General features: G+C 35.6%; 2 protein-coding genes across 3 annotated transcripts in view; both read right to left on the bottom strand.

Annotated features, from left to right (window-relative positions):
* Positions 1-5,683, bottom strand: part of LOC145676670 (uncharacterized) — a 16,419-nt gene extending 10,736 nt beyond the window's left edge. For both annotated transcript variants that reach the window (XM_081747513.1, XM_081747514.1), the window contains exon 1: positions 5,163-5,683. The gene's annotated coding sequence lies outside the window, so the exon portion shown is untranslated. The remainder of the gene's footprint in view (positions 1-5,162) is intronic.
* The window catches only part of LOC145676672 (uncharacterized), a 22,204-nt gene extending 3,924 nt beyond the window's left edge, over positions 1-18,280 (bottom strand). The window contains exons 1-3 of the mRNA XM_081747517.1: positions 18,194-18,280; positions 13,787-13,826; positions 7,930-8,054 (exon numbers count right to left, since the gene is read on the bottom strand). Of these exons, the coding sequence (XP_081603643.1) occupies positions 7,930-8,054; positions 13,787-13,826; positions 18,194-18,238 (210 nt within the window). The 5' untranslated portion in view covers positions 18,239-18,280. The remainder of the gene's footprint in view (positions 1-7,929; positions 8,055-13,786; positions 13,827-18,193) is intronic.

Genomic DNA, 18,280 nt, shown 5'->3' with positions numbered 1-18,280 from the left:
AGTACTAATAGAGTATTAGTAGCAGTAGTAATTGTGGCAGTGGTAATAGTAGTAGTAGTAGTAGTAGTAGTAGTGGTAGAATACTAATAACAGTAGTGGCTAACAGTGGTAATACTAGTAGTCGATAGTAGTAGTAATAGTGGTAGCGGTAGTACTAATAGTAGTAGTGGTGGTAGTAGTAGTAGTAGTAGTAGTAACAACGGTAGTACTGGTAGAATACTAATAGCAGTAGTAATTGTGACAGTGATAATACTAGTAGTAGTAGTAGTAGTGGTAGAATACTAATAACAGTAGTGGCTAACAGTGATAATACTAGTCTGTAATAGTAGTAAAGGTTGTAGTAATAGTAGTAGTAGTAATAGAGGTGGTAGTAGTAGTAGCAGTGGTAGTGCTGATAGAGTATTAGTAGCAATAGTAATGGCAATACTAGTAGTCGGAAGTAGTAGTAGTAGTAGTAGTAGTAGTGAGAGTAGCAATAGTAGTAATACTAGTACTAGGGGGTAGTACTGGTAGAATACTAGTGGCGCTAGTGGCGGCGACAATGGTAATACTAGTAGTTGGTAGTAGCGATAGTAGTAGTAGTAGTAGTGGTAGTGGGAGTAGCAATAGTTGTAGTAATAATACGAGTTCATATAGTTTCAACGATCATGTGTTTTACATATATAAAGTATCTGTACTTCAAAACTTAGTTACTTAAGAACCCAAGGTAAATACATATGTAGCGGACTCAACTAATACAGATTTACTTTTAATTAGATACTTTCTGTTACATATACAATAAGGTTCCATATACGTAGACTCTCATTGGGTAAGCATTTATCTAATGTAGGGGTCCAGGGTAACCATTCTACTTTGAACTAAATTAGTGACTATTTATAAGAAAAAAGGGATGCCTAAATTTAATCATTATTATTGGTAAGCTTGAAAATGAATCTTTACAATGTATCAGCTATATTTTCTGACAAAATCAATGACTTGGTCCTATCTGCAAATATAAGTTGGACAAATAATGAACCGGTTTTTTCTTAGTTTTACATGTGTCAGTGTCTTGAACAATACTATTCACATTGAATTGAAACAAATGTTTCTGCTTCTATTATTCATATTGACTACTCCTCATACTTTCACGAATATTAACAGCGTACAGTTTTTCCGTCTCTGATTATATTGAAATCTTCTAATTAAATGCGTATCCTAGTTAAAATTGTGTCCATTTAACTCGAATGTATGCCATACTCAATAGTAAAATTGTTGGGGCCAGTGCTAAAAATTCTTGGTTTCCTGTAGCGTTCTCATGCCAAAAAACAAGTGTTTTGTATAAATTGTAGTGAACAATCAGCGTAATCGTGTGTTTCCTTCCACTTTTTTATATACTTTTTCAACAACTTTCTTTGTAAAGCAAATCAATATAAAATCATTTCTCATAAGGGACCGCAATGGTTCAGTAAGCCAGTGGGTGTAGCCGAACGGTCTGAGGCGTTAGGCTGATAATTGTGAGGTAAAGCCAATTGGGGTTCGTGTCCCTCTGTAGTAGCAAGGGTGGAATTTTAACTGTCCTCAATGTTTCTGTGTTCGTGTCCCTGTCGTGCCTAGTAATTTTGAAAGTGGTTAAAGTAGGAAATAAGTCAGGAAGTTTAAAAGTGGTAAAGCGTTCACCTCTGGTGTTTCGGGTCCCGGGTTCAAACCCTGCTCCCTCCAAATATTTCAACATTTTCATGACAAACATTGTTTGGATTTATTTTTTTTTTATAAATTGTGGTGGACAAACACAGTGTGCGTGGGTTTCCTCCCACTTCCTATATACTTTTAAGAGCTTTCTTTGTAAAGCGAAGCAATATAAAAACCGGCATAACCATGGGAACTCAAAAAAGATTTCATTTCATTTTTTCATTTTCTCATAATCACCATAAACTGAAAAATACTGATCCTCTAACAAGTACATACAAAATTTCCCTCTGCCCCAATCTTAGTGTCCGGTCTTAGTGTCCATGTCCGATCATAACAATTTTAAAATCTTATATAAATTGTGGTGGGACCCCACCCCGTCTTTGGCGTACATTTAAAAGAAAATTGGTGAGTATTCTACGAAAGTCATAATTGTGGGACGCTAAACTAAAATATGTCATCTCAGTATAATAATAAATTTCAAAGAATAAGTTGAAATATGATAGTATCCCTGGTTGTATGCAACCCAGCAGTACATAAGTGCTTATCTAGTCTACATAACATTTCAGGCACTTTTCTATTAAATATGTTTGGTATCGTTCCCTATATAGTTAAACCAGGTGTACGCTAAGCATTTTAAATGTCAAAATATACAAGTTACGACATGTCCTCAAATAAGTCATTATCCAAGGTAGCCCAAAAAAAAAAATCTAAAATTCTCAATTCCAATTCTATATGTATTTCTGAGTATTGTCCTGAACATCTAACCAATCAACCTTACAAGTATTGAGGAGTGCTATAACATTTCTCGCCGGCATCAAATATTTTAAGGAAGCTAAAGACTCTATTTGTTAATTAAGAAATTTCATTTAAAAATTTTCTCCATCTAAACATTTTCTCATTTGTATTATCAAACGGAAATAGATATAAAACAAATCGGGTACGCTAATATTCAAATATTACTGTAAACAAGGCTGCGAAAAACACAATTTATGTATACTGTTCAACTTATTTTACACAAATACGGAACTAATAGCTAATTTGATAATTCTAATATAAAATTATGTTTCCAATAATATTAAAACTCAATCAGGTACAAATCAAATTTAGTTTCGGGAAATACTAGTTTCAATAAACTCAAATAGTACGCTACAAACAAAATTCAAAAGTACTATAGCTCGTTGTATCTAAAATTATGTCTACGGACCCTGTAATCCTCATTATTTCTTAATAAAAATGTAATCTACAAACTAAAATACCGTGTAATTAATCTAAATATCAAATCAGTACAACACCTCCTTTATATAGTCTTAGTATTAATCAATTTGTCCTCATACCAAAATATTTCCTATATTTCTTTATTTGTGGGGAATCAGTGATAGAGTGCTTACTTCAAAGGCAAGTTAGGGCATTATAACAATGTCCATAGATTTTTCGGGGTTCTATCTATTTTAATGGATCAAAATAATCACCATTTCCCTCATAACTTAGCAACTATAATTGCAAAAAATCGGAATTATTCCTCAAATCATTATAAGTGTTAGTTTTTCCTCAAGTGCCTTAAAACAATATAATGTAGTAAACAAAGTGAGAGAATTCTTTAAATTTGTTCTCCAAAACTTTTTTTTAAAAAAAAAAACAAACAAACAAACGTGTGTGCCGTCCGTTTTTAAAATTACTAACAGCCTTTAGAATCTCAAACCAAACAAAGCGGTACTAGTAATTCAATAATATATGCCTCATATAATTACACCGTTGAAGGTTCATGTCTCAAATAGCCATAACTTTTAAACTTATGTTTCGCCACCCATTAAAAAAGCAATAACTTAGTTCATACAGTCTATCCAATGTCGTTAAGTGTCAATATTAACTGTATTACGCTATTACATCAGTTATGAATCTATTCGCTTTGCTTCACTCTATGACATCCAATAAATTAAAAACTGTTATTTCGCTCTACGCGATTTCTACTTTCATTTAAGCTCCTCCCCATAAATTTAATTTTATATGCGTCCAAAAGAAATAACATCTATAAAGTATTAAGGTTTTCTCGAAGTATCATATACGGCTTTAGCACGGTGGAGATTCCCCATGTTACTTCCTGTGATTCAGGAATATAATAATAAAATATAGGTCCATGTCTCCTATAGCCTAGCTGTTAAAAGTAATAATAAAGCTTGTTCCTTACTAATCAATTAACATACACGTCCTAGTTATGGGAAACCCCGCAATGGGGGAGCAACGCTAAGATATGGCTCATATACCCACAGTTCTAAATGAACTCTATGTATTATCTTAAACTCTAAACGTAATTTTACTCAATAACCGTGAAATTGAAAAAGTACATTTTCGATCAGTTATAATCCAAAAGATCTAAGTGGGAAAATAAAATTCAATTACAAGGCTAATATAAAAAATAACATTACGGTCAATAAGCGTAGACTCCTCTCATTATGCGGTGTAAAGCATCTAGATGATAATGGAAATTATTCTACAATTACATCTCATGACTTGTCCCTAGCTGGACACTCTTTATTTTTTTTACTGCTATCAACTCGCTGGATACTCACAAAATTTTATAATTCAAACCCTTTAAACTTAATTATTCTGTCACGCAGCAATTCCTGTAACATTGGCAATGCCCCATTTCATATAAAGTCAATACTTTATACTATCGGTATGTAAAATCATCAATAAAAAGTTTAGTATTCGATGACTATAAGGAAACATCCTAAATGTAATTCACTAGACTTGACATCACAATTTAATGGTCATATTACAAAATAAGGAAAACAAACGTAATGATGATAAAAGGCACTGAAAAACAACCAAATAAGATAATATTCTTGCAATTAATCCTTTTTTCGCAAAACGAAGGATTTTCTCTTTATATATAATCTCAAATTGATTCCTAGTTAGAAAACCTTAAACACCAACGTGATAAATACGCATTTCACACTAGTAAACTCCAATAAATCACTTCAACAAATAATGTTTCCTACAACTTTGATTCAAATTCTGTACTGCACAATAATAAAATAGAAAATCTCCAAAACGGAAAACAAGTTTAAAATTAAGCTCAAGATGCGCAAAATTCCAGCTCATAATAATAATAATAATAATAATAATAATAATAATAATAATAATAATAATAATAATAATAATAATAATAATAATAATAATAATAATAATAATAATAATAGAGCTTCTTTACTGCTAAACTTTTTAGCGTATGTGCCTTCGGCAATTAATTCTTTTATTCCTACAAAGTAGTATTCAACTCTGCTTTCCATTGTTTATTAGTTTGTTCGTTTCATTTAAAAAAAAAAAAAATGGTGCTAAACAGGTCTATAAACTCAAGTACAATCAACATAGTGAAACAAATCTCTTTCAATAAAACAAAGTTTAAAACGAAATATCAATTTCATGAATCAATCAATCTTTGCAATATTTAATTCTATATTTTCTATGTATAAAATTATCTAAAGTTTTCTTACCTTAATTCTGCATAAGCGCTGAAACAATCTTCAATATCAATACACCTATCTGCAGAAATCAAACACCAAACTAGTACACCAATAAATTCTAATACGACCACACAATAAATCTTCTCTATACCAAGCGCAGTACTACCCAAATAATAAAACGGCTATGGTCGGTCATGTATTTATAAAGTCCTTCAATTCCGTCAAAGCATAAGTTCATTTACCTGCCCTCCCTTCTCCTATCTATGATTAGTTACAAAATATCTTTCAGCTTTCTACCGGTATGCTTATTTAAAAAAAAAAAAAAAAAAAAAGATAAAATCTGATTTCCTCATGCATTTTCATCAGATATAATAAATGAGGGGGTCAGTCTCCTGCCTTGTCCTAGTTTTTGGGTTAAGCAAACAGTTAACCAATTTATTTATTTTATTTCTAGCCAGCATGTTATTCCAAAATAAGATTGCACTTAAAAGAGAAAATTGTGGAAACCGTTTACTGATTACATGGCAATAACCTCTGTAAATAATGACCCCTGTATACATAGCACTTTCTTTCCTTAACTAGCATTCCATCAAAGTAAGCTTTAGTGGCCCTTCCTTTCAAATCGTCTATTAGTACACAATTAGAGGCGCCTTACAGACATAAATATCTTCACATAAGTAAATCTTAAAATATCTAAAGAGTCGCCATAAAGTGGTTCTTTAGATAATATCACTCATTGGGCCATCACTGCAGATAATATCATCTATAGGAGAAAGTCCCTTAGAGGTTCAAAAAATAGCACTAGAAATCAAAGCATGTTTTTATTACAACAGCTGTCGCTGTTAATCAGATATTGTCTACATTTATAACTCATTAACCGTCCTCATTTCAAAATACTTTATAGTTCTTGTGTACATCAAAATAGACACAAGCATCAAAAATAATATTTCAACAAGCTGTATTTCATTTAGAGGTAAATGACATTTTAAAAATAAATATGTTCCATATGCTTTCAAGATTGAGTTCCAAATTTCCAGTAACAACGAATATCACACTTCAATCATACGAAAACCCATCGCTAAGGGTTCATTTCAAACAGGTCATATATGTTATCAAGTTCTCCAAGTCATTGTAGTACAAAATTCTGCCACATGATGTCAGCACCTCCTTATACGCAAAGAGAAATCTATCTTCGAAAGTATTAACACATAAAAAGATGCATAGCTAGTTTGTCTTTAATTTTCTTTCCGCAAAGAAAACTAAAAGTTACTATAATATATGAAAATGTTATTATAACAATAAATAATTCTAAGTTGTTCGGAAAAATCAAGTTCATTCTACAAATAATTAAAATTTAAAAAAACTCCAAAATCATAAAACTACGATCTGTGCGGTTCATGTGTCATCAAAGTGCTACGTCAAAAACATCAGTGGTGATATCAAAAGGTAACTTGTCTCTTACAGTGCGCCGAAAATACCATTAGCGGCCACGGTTACCGAGCGGCGGATATACAAAGCGGGCGGGGCTAAAACGCGCGACGGTAATGGCGCCAGCAAAAAAAAAAACTAACATTCAATACAACGCGGCAGTCAGTAATATACAAAGTAGACGGGCGGAAAAAGTATAAAGGGAAGTCAAAACATAACCAAACAGTACGGGCGCCAACGGAACCATCTTACACGCGTCATAAGGTAAATAAAAAACAAACAGTGCTTCTGAGCACTGTTAAAAAATGAACAGGGCTTTCTGCGGACTGATAAAAAATGAACAGGGCCTTCTAAGGGTTGCTAAAAAATAAACAGGGCTTTCTGTGGACTAATAAAAAATGAATAGGGGTTTCTAATGCCTAATAAAAAATGAATAGGGGTTTTTGTAGAGTAATAAAAAATAAATTGTGTTTGTTTAATGGAAAATCAGGTGAATCATGGGTAAAATTGCGTCATTATCGATCCACAAACAGGTAAAAAGTCCCTCTAACCATATAAAAAACTATCGTAAGCACATCTTGACTCGTTACCCAGTGGCTAAAAAGTGAGACCCTCAAAATTTAATTAAATTATATCTTACAATGTTGCGTAATTTACACTATAAATATACAAAATATAGGGAATTTCAACCCTTTAGGGCATAATTTGGCAACACCGCGGCACTAAAAAGCCCGTAATACAGCGTAATATCAGATTAATTAAACGTCCGCCATCTTGTTTTCGTGACGGAAGGACATATTGCTACTCACTTACTGTTGTGGATTGCAAGACCTCTTGCATTGAGTAATTGTTTGTTGCACTGAGAACACACTGAATCATTATGCACAGATCCACCATCAGTATTGAAATTATGAATACCCGGGTCATCATTATAGTTCAATGACACAGAGTGGTCGACATTGCCGGGCATGGCGCTAAAATCGTGTCCGGTCGACATATTAAACAAATGGTAGGTTATGTACACAAACATTCATGTTTGAAACGGTTTAACAATAGAAGAATATATTTTAAACTTCGATTTCATATACACACAAATCACTTCCATTGTTAGGAGTAACGTAGAGCTTGCAGGCATTTTCCTGTTCATATTACCTATTACCTAAATATTATGTGAATAAGACTCAAGAAAGCAGAGGTGGAGGTAAGATGGTACTCTTGTGTAAGCATGTACTGTACCTTTGATGTTGCAACCGCTGCTTTTACATATCGCCATTTAGGTGATGATGTTACTTTCCATTGATAATTTAAAAAAAAAACAATATAAATTTAAGAACATTTAATTTAAACCTGATTTATTTTCATTTATTACCTCTTCCAGTTTCCAGCCTGGGGAATGGCTCAATTTCACTCCGTCCAGATCGATGTCAACATTCTCTATAAGTATCCCACAGGCCTTTACCATCATGCCTAACTCTTCCAGCTGTTGGAGAATGGCTATAAGCATGGGAAAAAAATTATTAATCATCTCTTTATTTTACTACCTCTTATGAACACATTTTACAAACATACGAGCAGAAATAAAATAATTAAAAAATCTCAGTCAATACTAATAATAACAAAGAAAAAAAGGGAAAAAATCAAAAGGACTAACAAGTGATAGATGCAATACACTAATTCCTAAGAACTAAGGTGATCACTTAACTTCTTTGGTAATTAATTTTTATACACTGTTTTTTAAAATAGATATTTTATTTTATTTTGTTTTCGAAATTTATTATATTTTGTTAGTTTCAATAAACCAGGAGGATGACGCGCCCAGAATATAATAACAACCTTTCATAATGCGTATCTATTTTTTATCTTCACTAAGTAATAGATCATTGTTAACAATCATGAAAAGGCCTGAAATGAAACTTTTTTAATTTAGCATCCCACAGATAGGATTTTCAGGTTGAAGAAGACAGCGATTAATAGAAAGAAACGATTTATGAAATAATTGGGGTAATCAGAATGTGGAAGGGAACGGGCGAATCTCAATAACAGCAATATAGTGTGTTTCAAAACAACGCCGACAACGTTTGGGAGCTGATTCCTGACACCAAGATAAGACAAAAAGCACAGACCAACCTGGGTGCACAAATGCTTCCTTTCGAAGTTATAGGCTACCGAAAATATGAAAAAAAAATGAACTTTTAAGGTCCATAGCTCCAAAACTATGGAATCTACCGTAGTCGGGTCAAGACTTCACTTAGAAACTAATATGTGCACTATCCAAAAATACATGTTTCAGAATCCTGCGGCACTCACGCAACAATTTTTATGGAAGAAGTTTGGCTACGGGTATATGATTTGAAGTACCACCAACTACCTCTATAAAAACTGTTGCGAAAGTGCCGCAGGATTCTGAAACTTGGATATTTGGACAGGGCACATATTAGTTCCTAAGTGAAGTCTTAACCAGACTACGGTAAGTCGCACGGTTTTGGAGCTATGAACCTTTAAAGTTCATTTTGTCATGTTTCCGGCAGCCTATAACTCCGAAAGGAAGTATTTGTGCACCCAGGTTGGTCTATACTTTTCGTCTTTTCTTGGTGTCAGGAATCAGCTCCCAAACGTTGTCGGTGTTGTTTTGAAACACCCTGTATACATGATGTGGATGACGACATGGGTTCCATAGGTGAACGTACTATCACCTAGTCACCATACCTTCTCATGGAAAAACTACATGTCGTGGAATTATTTCCACTGTAAATAAAATGTTGACGGACTATGAAACTGAAATGAATGATTGCAGTGGTCGTTCTGTGTAAAACCGTAAATTGTGGTAATATACTACAAAGAGTTAGATAGTATTTCGCAATGCTTTATGGTAGTATTTAGCAATACTGCAAAAAGTTATAAGGTGTGTTGCAAAATGGTATGAACCCTGTAAATATGTGGCATACCTTTACTGAACAATTGAAACCAACGAAAACATGATATCCATAGATGCACAAAAGAGACATGTATACATACCAAGTGTGTAGAACATATTTTTCAAGGGAAGATACGGCGTAAAGAAGAGAACATCATAAAAACACAACACGTAATGTTGCACAATGATCTTTTAATTGTCAATGAAAGTGCCATTGTGTAATGCTATCTGAAATATCCGATCAAACATGCAATCTACCAGCATTTCCAATGGGTTTATGGGTAATTGATCCCATGCGGCAAGGATGACATCCTACAAGCCATGAACATTGTTGTACTGGGTGCCGTTGAATACATCTCATGCACAAAATATCTTTTCATCGGGCTTATATAAGAAGAATTACTAGGCCAACCATGTAGGTAAAACATGTAGGCTACACATTTCTATCGAAACCAGCTTCTAGCGATCCCAGCGACGTGGATAGAAGTGTACTAACATTTCGCACGACAAATGGCAACCTGTTAATATTGTTTGGTACGTGGCTGCCAGTCAAACGACGCTCAAGAAAAGGTGACTTTTGTTATGCCACAGACACCAAAATCCCGGACACATCAGTACCTATTTCCGGTCCCTTGTCGCTTGGAAATCTGTTCGTTTTTCCTAATGCCGTGTTACTAATATACACAGCCATCAGAATAATCTAAATTATTATTATTTCATGTTGAAAATCACTCATCGCCATTCCTCCGTCCAGATCATACATATTTGCTTCAAAAACACATGTCGCTTCTTGTGTTGTGCTGTATGTCGTGACTGTCATTTGTGCCTGCTATATCAAAGTCAGTTATTGGGTCTCACAGGTCTTGACAACGTAGATTTACGCGTACAGGTGCAATGGTCATGCGACAACTACGTAAAAGATGTTTCACCACCACTTTCGAACAACTAATATCCACCGCTTTTGCCCCCAGACAACAACGATTTTCTTCGGCTTATCATGGCACATGTAGGCACCACTGCACAAGGACTTCCTCCACACAGCTTGAGACTTTAGTTTAGACATGTAACGTACACTATCTGTAAGCCTTGCCTTGTCGTCTGACGTCCTCTGGGTTTAGTGGCAACAACGTACTATGTATAACTCAGCTCAACGTCGCCTTTCTTATCATTTTGAAACGATTTTGTTACGTTTTTTTTTATTATTTTAATATGGTAGTAGCTTCCATTCAGTTACATATCGAAGGTACCAGATAATATTCAACGATCACATATCTCTATATCAATTAATGTCCGCTTTGCTTCCCGAATGCTATCCGTTTGTGCAATACAGGCATGACGAAACATGTTAGCGTCATATCATTTTGCAGCACTCCTTCGTGGTACTCAGTAATCCATCCAGTTCGGCGATTCTGAACAAGAGAATATTTTTTGTTCATTTTTCTCCGCATAACACCCTCGCATTGTTTCAAGATGATGCTCGGTAGGTGGAAAACCAATGCTATCATACGGGCTAGGGAATTTAATATGGTATGCATTTTGTAAAGTACGACATTATAAAAATTTGAACTTATTATAGAAGTCAACACCAGCGACAGTCCATTGTATATAACTGGCTATCAGACATAGATGTATAACGTGGTCCGGAAGTGGGAGTACCAATAATTGGTGTTTTCTGACAGTTTTAATTTTTACCCACATTTGTTTGGTAGCATTGCTTGGCATTGTCTAGTAACATTGTCTGTCATTGTCTGGTAGGATGGAGCACCAGCGAACTTCGCGATTCACATACGCATTTACCTGAATCAGACGTTTCCTGCCCGCTGGATTGGAAGAGGTTGTGCATCTTCATCACATCCCTATACCTGGCCTCCAAGAAGTCCTGATCTACGACACCAGACAATGCTCTCTGGAGTTTTTAATAAAGCAACAAGTAACCCACACAGCACACGTCGTCCAGTGGACTTCCAAAAATATCCATACATGTCAAAAAATTGTCCATAGATGTCCATAGATTTACGTGGACTTTTATGGATCATCATCCATATTATGTCCACATACGTCCACAGACGTCCATGGACGTATGTGGACTTTTATGGATCATCCATATTACGACCGTCATGGACCTATGTTGGTATGTAATAGGACCAATCTGGAAGAACAATGGGCGTCGACATTAGATGTAGAATGGACGTACAGAAAAGGATATACATTTTTTGTCCACAATGGTCCATTTACATACCAATGCCTAAATAGGTCTAACAGTGGACGCAATATGGATGATCCATAAAAGTCCACATAAATCCACGGACATCTGTGGATAATTTTTGGACACTTTAGGATAAACACATCTATTTCAGTATGCCTATAACACGTCCACTTTTGGACGTATATGGACGTTGGTGGTAAACGTACAAAATTGGACGTACTATGAACATGTCTTTATGGATATCCATTGTACGTCCAAGAGTGAACCTAGAATGGAGGTCCCTCATGGATCTCCTTTGGAGTTAGTAAGTTAAGGTACTGGTCTGGACATTTCCCGAACGTCCACTTTTGGACGTGGAATGGATGTCCATAAAGACATGTCCATAGTACGTCCATCTCGGACCTATTTACATATTCAAGAAACGGACCAGTTGGTACGTCCTCGGGACGTACATAAGTGGTCGTACATTGTACATCCGTAAGGGGATATCAATAGTACGTCCGTTGTGGACGTACCTACGCATTCATCAATAATTGAACCAATTCGAACGTTCACTGGACGTATACAAATGGTCGTACACCATGTGAAATGTATGACCACTGTACCTCTGTAAGAGATATCATGGTCATAGTATCCAAAACTAAATTACTTCAAATATACACGGCCCCGTCCATCTCAGTTGCGCGATTACTATTGTAAAGTTCTCGCAAATCGCTACGGAATAAGGATTTTAATAGACGATCAACAAGAAACACTTGATATAACCCAACCCAGGAATTACGAGCAGTTGTGGAACACTCTTTCACCCTCGTGACTCCGGAGTATCTCCACAAAACATCTGGGAGAACTTGGTGCAGAATTCAATTGCGTTACGACACGTATGGTGATCACACCGATGTTTATGACTCTTAAAACTCTTAAGACTTCAAGGTAACTGTGTACAGACATTCTATCTAACCTAACACTATACTGTTGAAACTAGAGGGGTACGCACACTTCCGGACCACCCTGTAGAAACAACTTATCTGTAAGAATATCTGCTTTAAATTCCAAGATGTTCCGGCTAAATGTCTCAATAAATTCAATCTATTATTTACTCTGTCTTTAGTATTGTTAATGTCAGATTTCCAACTAACCTTGCTAAATATTTTTCGTTAGTGTTATTTATCTAACTTCCAATTTCAAAAATGAAGTATTACGTCGTAGCATTTGGTGGTTGAGTAAGTAGAGCTTGCGTTTTGTGGTTTTCAACTACAGCACCAGAAAGAAAATGTGTACTACTCGTTGCTGACTGGTACACATGTGAATCTTGGGGCAGTGCTTGATCAAAATTAGATAGGATACTATCCTACTGGTAAGAAAATGGACATCTGACAAATATCCAAAACTCCATGTTTTAGAATCCTGCAGTACTTCCGCAACAATTTTTATAGAGGCAGTGCGTGAGTACTTCAAATCATATGCCCGTAGCCAAACTCCCTCTATAAAAAATGTTGCGGAAGTACCTCATGGTTTTGAAACATGTATTTTTGGATAGGAAATGAAAATGAAATCTTTAAGTTTTACGTCCCACGAATCCGGTTAGGTTATCGATATGCCGGTTAGGCTAAAGGAGACGGTGAAGATGAGAAATGAATGAAATGGTGGAATGAAGAAAGTGGGAGAACCCCGAGAAAACCCACGACCACGGTGTTTGTTCACACGGCGCGAGCTGGGATCGAACCAGGGATCCCAAGCACCGAAGGTGAAAGCTCTACCACTGAGCCTCCGCGCCCCTGGATTTTTGGATAGGGCACATACTTGTGCCGACCACACTAGGGTAGGTCCCATAGTATTAGAGCTATGGACCTTTAAAGTTCATTTTTTCATGTTTTCGGCAGCCTATAACTCCGAAAGGAATCATTTGTGCACCCAGGTTAGTCTATACTTTTAGTCTTATCTTGATGTCAGGAACAATCTCCCAAACGTTGTCGGTGTTGTTTTGAAAAACCCTGTATATATAAATTATCTTCATAAATCTATTCTTCTCGTACGAAGAACAGGTATTTTAAATAGTACAAGATATAACTTAATTCTGATTGATTGTAAAGAAAGACGAAGACTTACTTTTCTTCTTCTCTTCGAAATTTAGTTCCTCATTTTTTTTCTGGAATTCAAAAGAACAAGAAATATTAAGGGTAAAATTTCCACAAATACGAGCATTTTTAAATACTACCAGATACTATACATCAGCTAAACTAAACTATTGTTAATCCAGGCATTTGTTGGGAGACTTACTTACGTTGCACCTCCTAAAATCAGCTTATTCCACTTTTTATAAGGACTTAAAAATAATGTTTACCCACGAAACAGAATTTTTGTGACAAGGTACGACAGAACATTCCAATGGGAAGAAATATACTTTCGAGACGAAAAACTACCTTTATTTCACCTTTCTAAGGCGAGACAGCCGCAAATCTAGTTTCATGAGCAATACTTTATATATGATTTGTTTTCAACGTTGCGTTTGAACAGACGTAGCGCATATAAGCACCTTCAACAATGTTCTTCGTTTCGTTGTTACAGAGGTGTACATTTATTGCTCCAGATTAGTTATAACTGGGTGTGCACTGTGCAAAGAAAGATATTGTGTGGCGATTTATTAATAATCATGAATATACGTATAGGCCTAGAATCTTTTTTTTTTTCCTGCAATATATTTCAAAACGCCGCAGGTGGAAGCAGGCTAGGAAATGTAGCGGCTCATCCCACTTTTGTAGCTTCGACCGAAGTATGGTGATTACAGAAACCTCTCCTATAATGAACATAATTATAATGACTTTCTTTAAAATTAAAAAAAAAAAAGTATTGCTGAATATCCACTGACAAATTTCACGACTTACTTTCCCCTGCAGGCCTTTATAATTTAAAATAAATAAACTCATGAATAATGGAAATCAATATCGCCAGGAGGTCGGTTGGAAATTACATTAACATCAGTATGTTTATTCTTGCAAATTAAGAACATGGGGTCAGTTTTTTGCAAATTTTAGAATTGAAATATGCTAATTTATATAAAGGATGAGTATCCTAGCATTTAAAGAACTTAATGATGTAAAACAAGTAACGAAGAAGTGTGCTTCATGATAATCTAAATGTACGTAAGATGACTAGGACTTTAACTTGTCAAAATCGGACGCATATAAAACTGCAGTGGTGGTGGTGGGGAAGCATGTAAAATTCTAGTTTCCCAATTCCAATGATAACACCAGAATGACTACATTGATAGATGGGTTCCACAACATTATTGCAAACAATGCAATGCCTGTCTAAAACCAACAATGAGACGATACGTAGGACTCGCAAGTACGGTACTGGATGTCCTAAATACACTCTCTCAATTATAAAATTTCATAGGAAACAAAGGTGATACTTGAATAAGAAAGACATTTAAAAAATGAAAGATAAAATTTCGTTATTTTCCCCAAAATATCCGGGTTTTATGAAAAAATAACCTCCATCTAAAAACCCCAAATGTTTTGTATTTGTAACCCTTTCAGCCGTTTCCAGTATTCTTATCTGACCAACTTCTGGTACACTTCGTAATTGGTTTCTCACTTTATTAAGCAAATTTTTGTATATTCTTCTCCATACCAACATTTGTAACACTTTAAATAGTTGAAAGGTTAAATAAGATATTCATTCTTCTATAATGTACACATTTCTATTCCATCCCCACACAAAATATTGCATGAGTGTTTTCATACAGTAAATCTCTTCATCTTAAAGAAAGATTTCTTTTTCTTGCCCTGGCTTTTATTTTCGATTGAGTGTTCAGCTCTTTACTGGTGCTGCTACCGAAAGGTAGTCATCTGTTCTACTTTGTCATTCCCCTTTCTAGAAGAATGCTTCCAGTAAATTGTTGAAATCCGAAGCATGCGATTCCCATTTATTAGAACATGAAATGTTAAAAGTTTACCTTTGTGTATGAAGCATGTGTGATTTTGAATTTTCATGGTCTTATGTTAGTTCATTAATAGTCACAGTTAAGTACCCAAAAGAAATTTTCTTCAAATATGAGACTTTTACATATAAAAGGAATGGCAGAATACATAATAAATAGTCTTAACTTATAATTTGATATTCATAGTTAGTTCTAGCTTACGCTAGCAAGAAATATTCCTCTAGGCCAGTGGTAGCATCAAGTGTATCACGAGTTTTTGAGTTATAAATTCGGAATATAAAATAAATGAGGAGCTTGTGATAAATTTCCTAATTTTCGTTTTGCGTAGCCGTGCTCAAGTTACTGATTTCTACAATTTTATGCAACTATAGCACGGCCAACAAGAGATGGTCTCTGACGTTTCTTACCACATGCGGTGGGACATTGCAGCCCCTACTTTGATACCAGTGTTACTAACCACGATCACTCTGTCTTATACCATTAATTAAATTGCCACTACAGTTGCACCGAAAAAACCTTGACAGGCGAGTAGTGGCAATGTCACTGCGAGCTGTCAGAGACGTTCTTTCACTGGACACTATAAAATTCAATGATGGTACCAGATGTATCTCTTGTTAATACTGTATATTAGCGTTTCTTATCGGGTGATTTAGAATTTCATGTCTTGACACTCCAGCGAATCACAAGAGGGCAAGATTATAACCAGCAGCAGCATTTCAGGTTTTTTGGGGGGGAAGGATCTTAAATATTTCATGTTCATTTATTAATATATTAGCTTTCGACTAGCTGGGGACTTCACTTCCAGACCCTCACATCAGTCTAAATACAATCGTCTAGACCTCTGCTAAGCTCCTTTTACACATTCAATATAATCTAAACGCTTCTCTTTTAAAATTTTGTTTTAATTCTCGAGAAAAAGAAAAAAAAAGTCGCACGGGGCTAGGTCCAAACGTTTGGGTCACTTTCAATCTGATTTTTCAAGTCCTGGCTCAAATTCAGACGAATATTTCTTGATATTGTGTGAGCAGGCGAGGTACAAACTTAGCGGCAACACGTCTCATTTCCAAATCCTCAGTCAAAATTCGCTGGCAAGAGCTCCAACTCACTCTTGTCTGTTCTGAAATTTCGTCGGTCTTGAAACGACGATCTTCATTGATTTTTGGCGGTTTTCAATGTTTTCGTCGTTTCGAGATGATGAAGGGCGCCTAGAACGAACATGATCCTTCAACGCTCATTTTACCACGTTTAAAGCGCCCAAACCACTGGAAAACGTTTAAAGCGCCCAAACCACTGGGAAACGTGTGTGAGCTTCATATCATCCTTCTTCAAAGCTTGTTGAAGCATTTGGTAAGCTTCCGTAGCCGATTTTTCAAGCAGAAAGCAACATTTCAAACACACTCTTTGTTCCTTTAAATCTTTCATAACGATTACGCAGGCGGCAAACGAGAGCACTTGAGAAAAACAACACTACAATCAAACGTTAACCTCCTACGCAGACGCCGTTTGTGCAACTGATTTGGAAAGGTCTCTTACTAGACTCACCTAGCGGAAGAACTCTCTACTAACGTAAGCCTTGGAACGGCCGCGCGCTTCTAATCCGGTTTCTTTCGGGTCTCCCCACGTAAACTCAATCAGTAATTCCACGTTCTTTCACACGAAAGCCCTCCAATATATGTCAAATATCTCATACAGTATATCACGATTGTTTAGACAGCTCCTCCATCTATTTCGGAACTCTATCATCACCGGCGAGTATTATGCTAACCTACTGGACCAGCTGCTGCAGGAGACAATAATTAACATGAAACGCCTCGGAAAGTTGTACAAAGTGATTGTTATTTAGTACGAAAATTGCCCAGGTCATATGCCCCCCGTTTGGCTGCCATATCGAACACGCTGAGATTGCAATTGGCTCCCATCCTCCTATTCTTCTGACCTGGATCCGTCTGATTATTTGTTCCCAAACTTGAAGAAACACCTCAAAGGGTATCGTTTTACAGATATTTGTGACTCCCAACATTTTGTAGAGACTTGGCTTCAGTACCAACTAAAGAAGTTTTATTTGCAATAGTTAAAGAAGCTGCAACATTGCAGTATCCCATGCACTAGTTTTAGTGGGGAATGTGTTGAACAACTCTGTAATTTCTTGCCACTAACTCTACTTTTTTTTTTTTTTTTAACAAAGCAAGGAACTTTTCAGCACCTTCTTGAATTTTGAAAAACTGCACGGACGCATTTCAAAAAAAAAAAAAAAAAAAAGTTCATGATCGAAGAAAGAAGGACGTTTGGTAACCCTGGTTAAATATCGGTGGACTGCTAGAAAAATAAGTTTTCAAGTAGTATTATACTGAGGATTGAGAAAATCATGTTTTACATTTACACCCGTTGCAACGGTAACTATAAAATTATAGCTGTTTAAAGCGCGATCGAGTCAGTTTCTTACGTTTCTCACTTCTAAATAAATCATTTGGGAACCTATGTTGACTAGAAATTCTATTTAATGAAGAATCACTATTTATATAACATGTTCAAACAAGTATGTAAATAAATAGATAAGTAAAGATATTTACCTTTTCTTTACTTCGCCGCCTTTCCATTTTCCTGGAAGAAAACATAAAAAAGTACTGTATGAGCGAGAGTTGTTAAATTTAGGAGGA

The sequence above is a fragment of the Thermobia domestica genome, unplaced genomic scaffold (genome assembly GCF_964235325.1).
Source record: "Thermobia domestica unplaced genomic scaffold, izTheDome1.hap1.1 HAP1_SCAFFOLD_284, whole genome shotgun sequence".
Classification (NCBI taxonomy): Eukaryota; Metazoa; Arthropoda; class Insecta; order Zygentoma; family Lepismatidae; genus Thermobia; species Thermobia domestica.
This window is presented reverse-complemented; position numbering and strand designations above follow the sequence as displayed.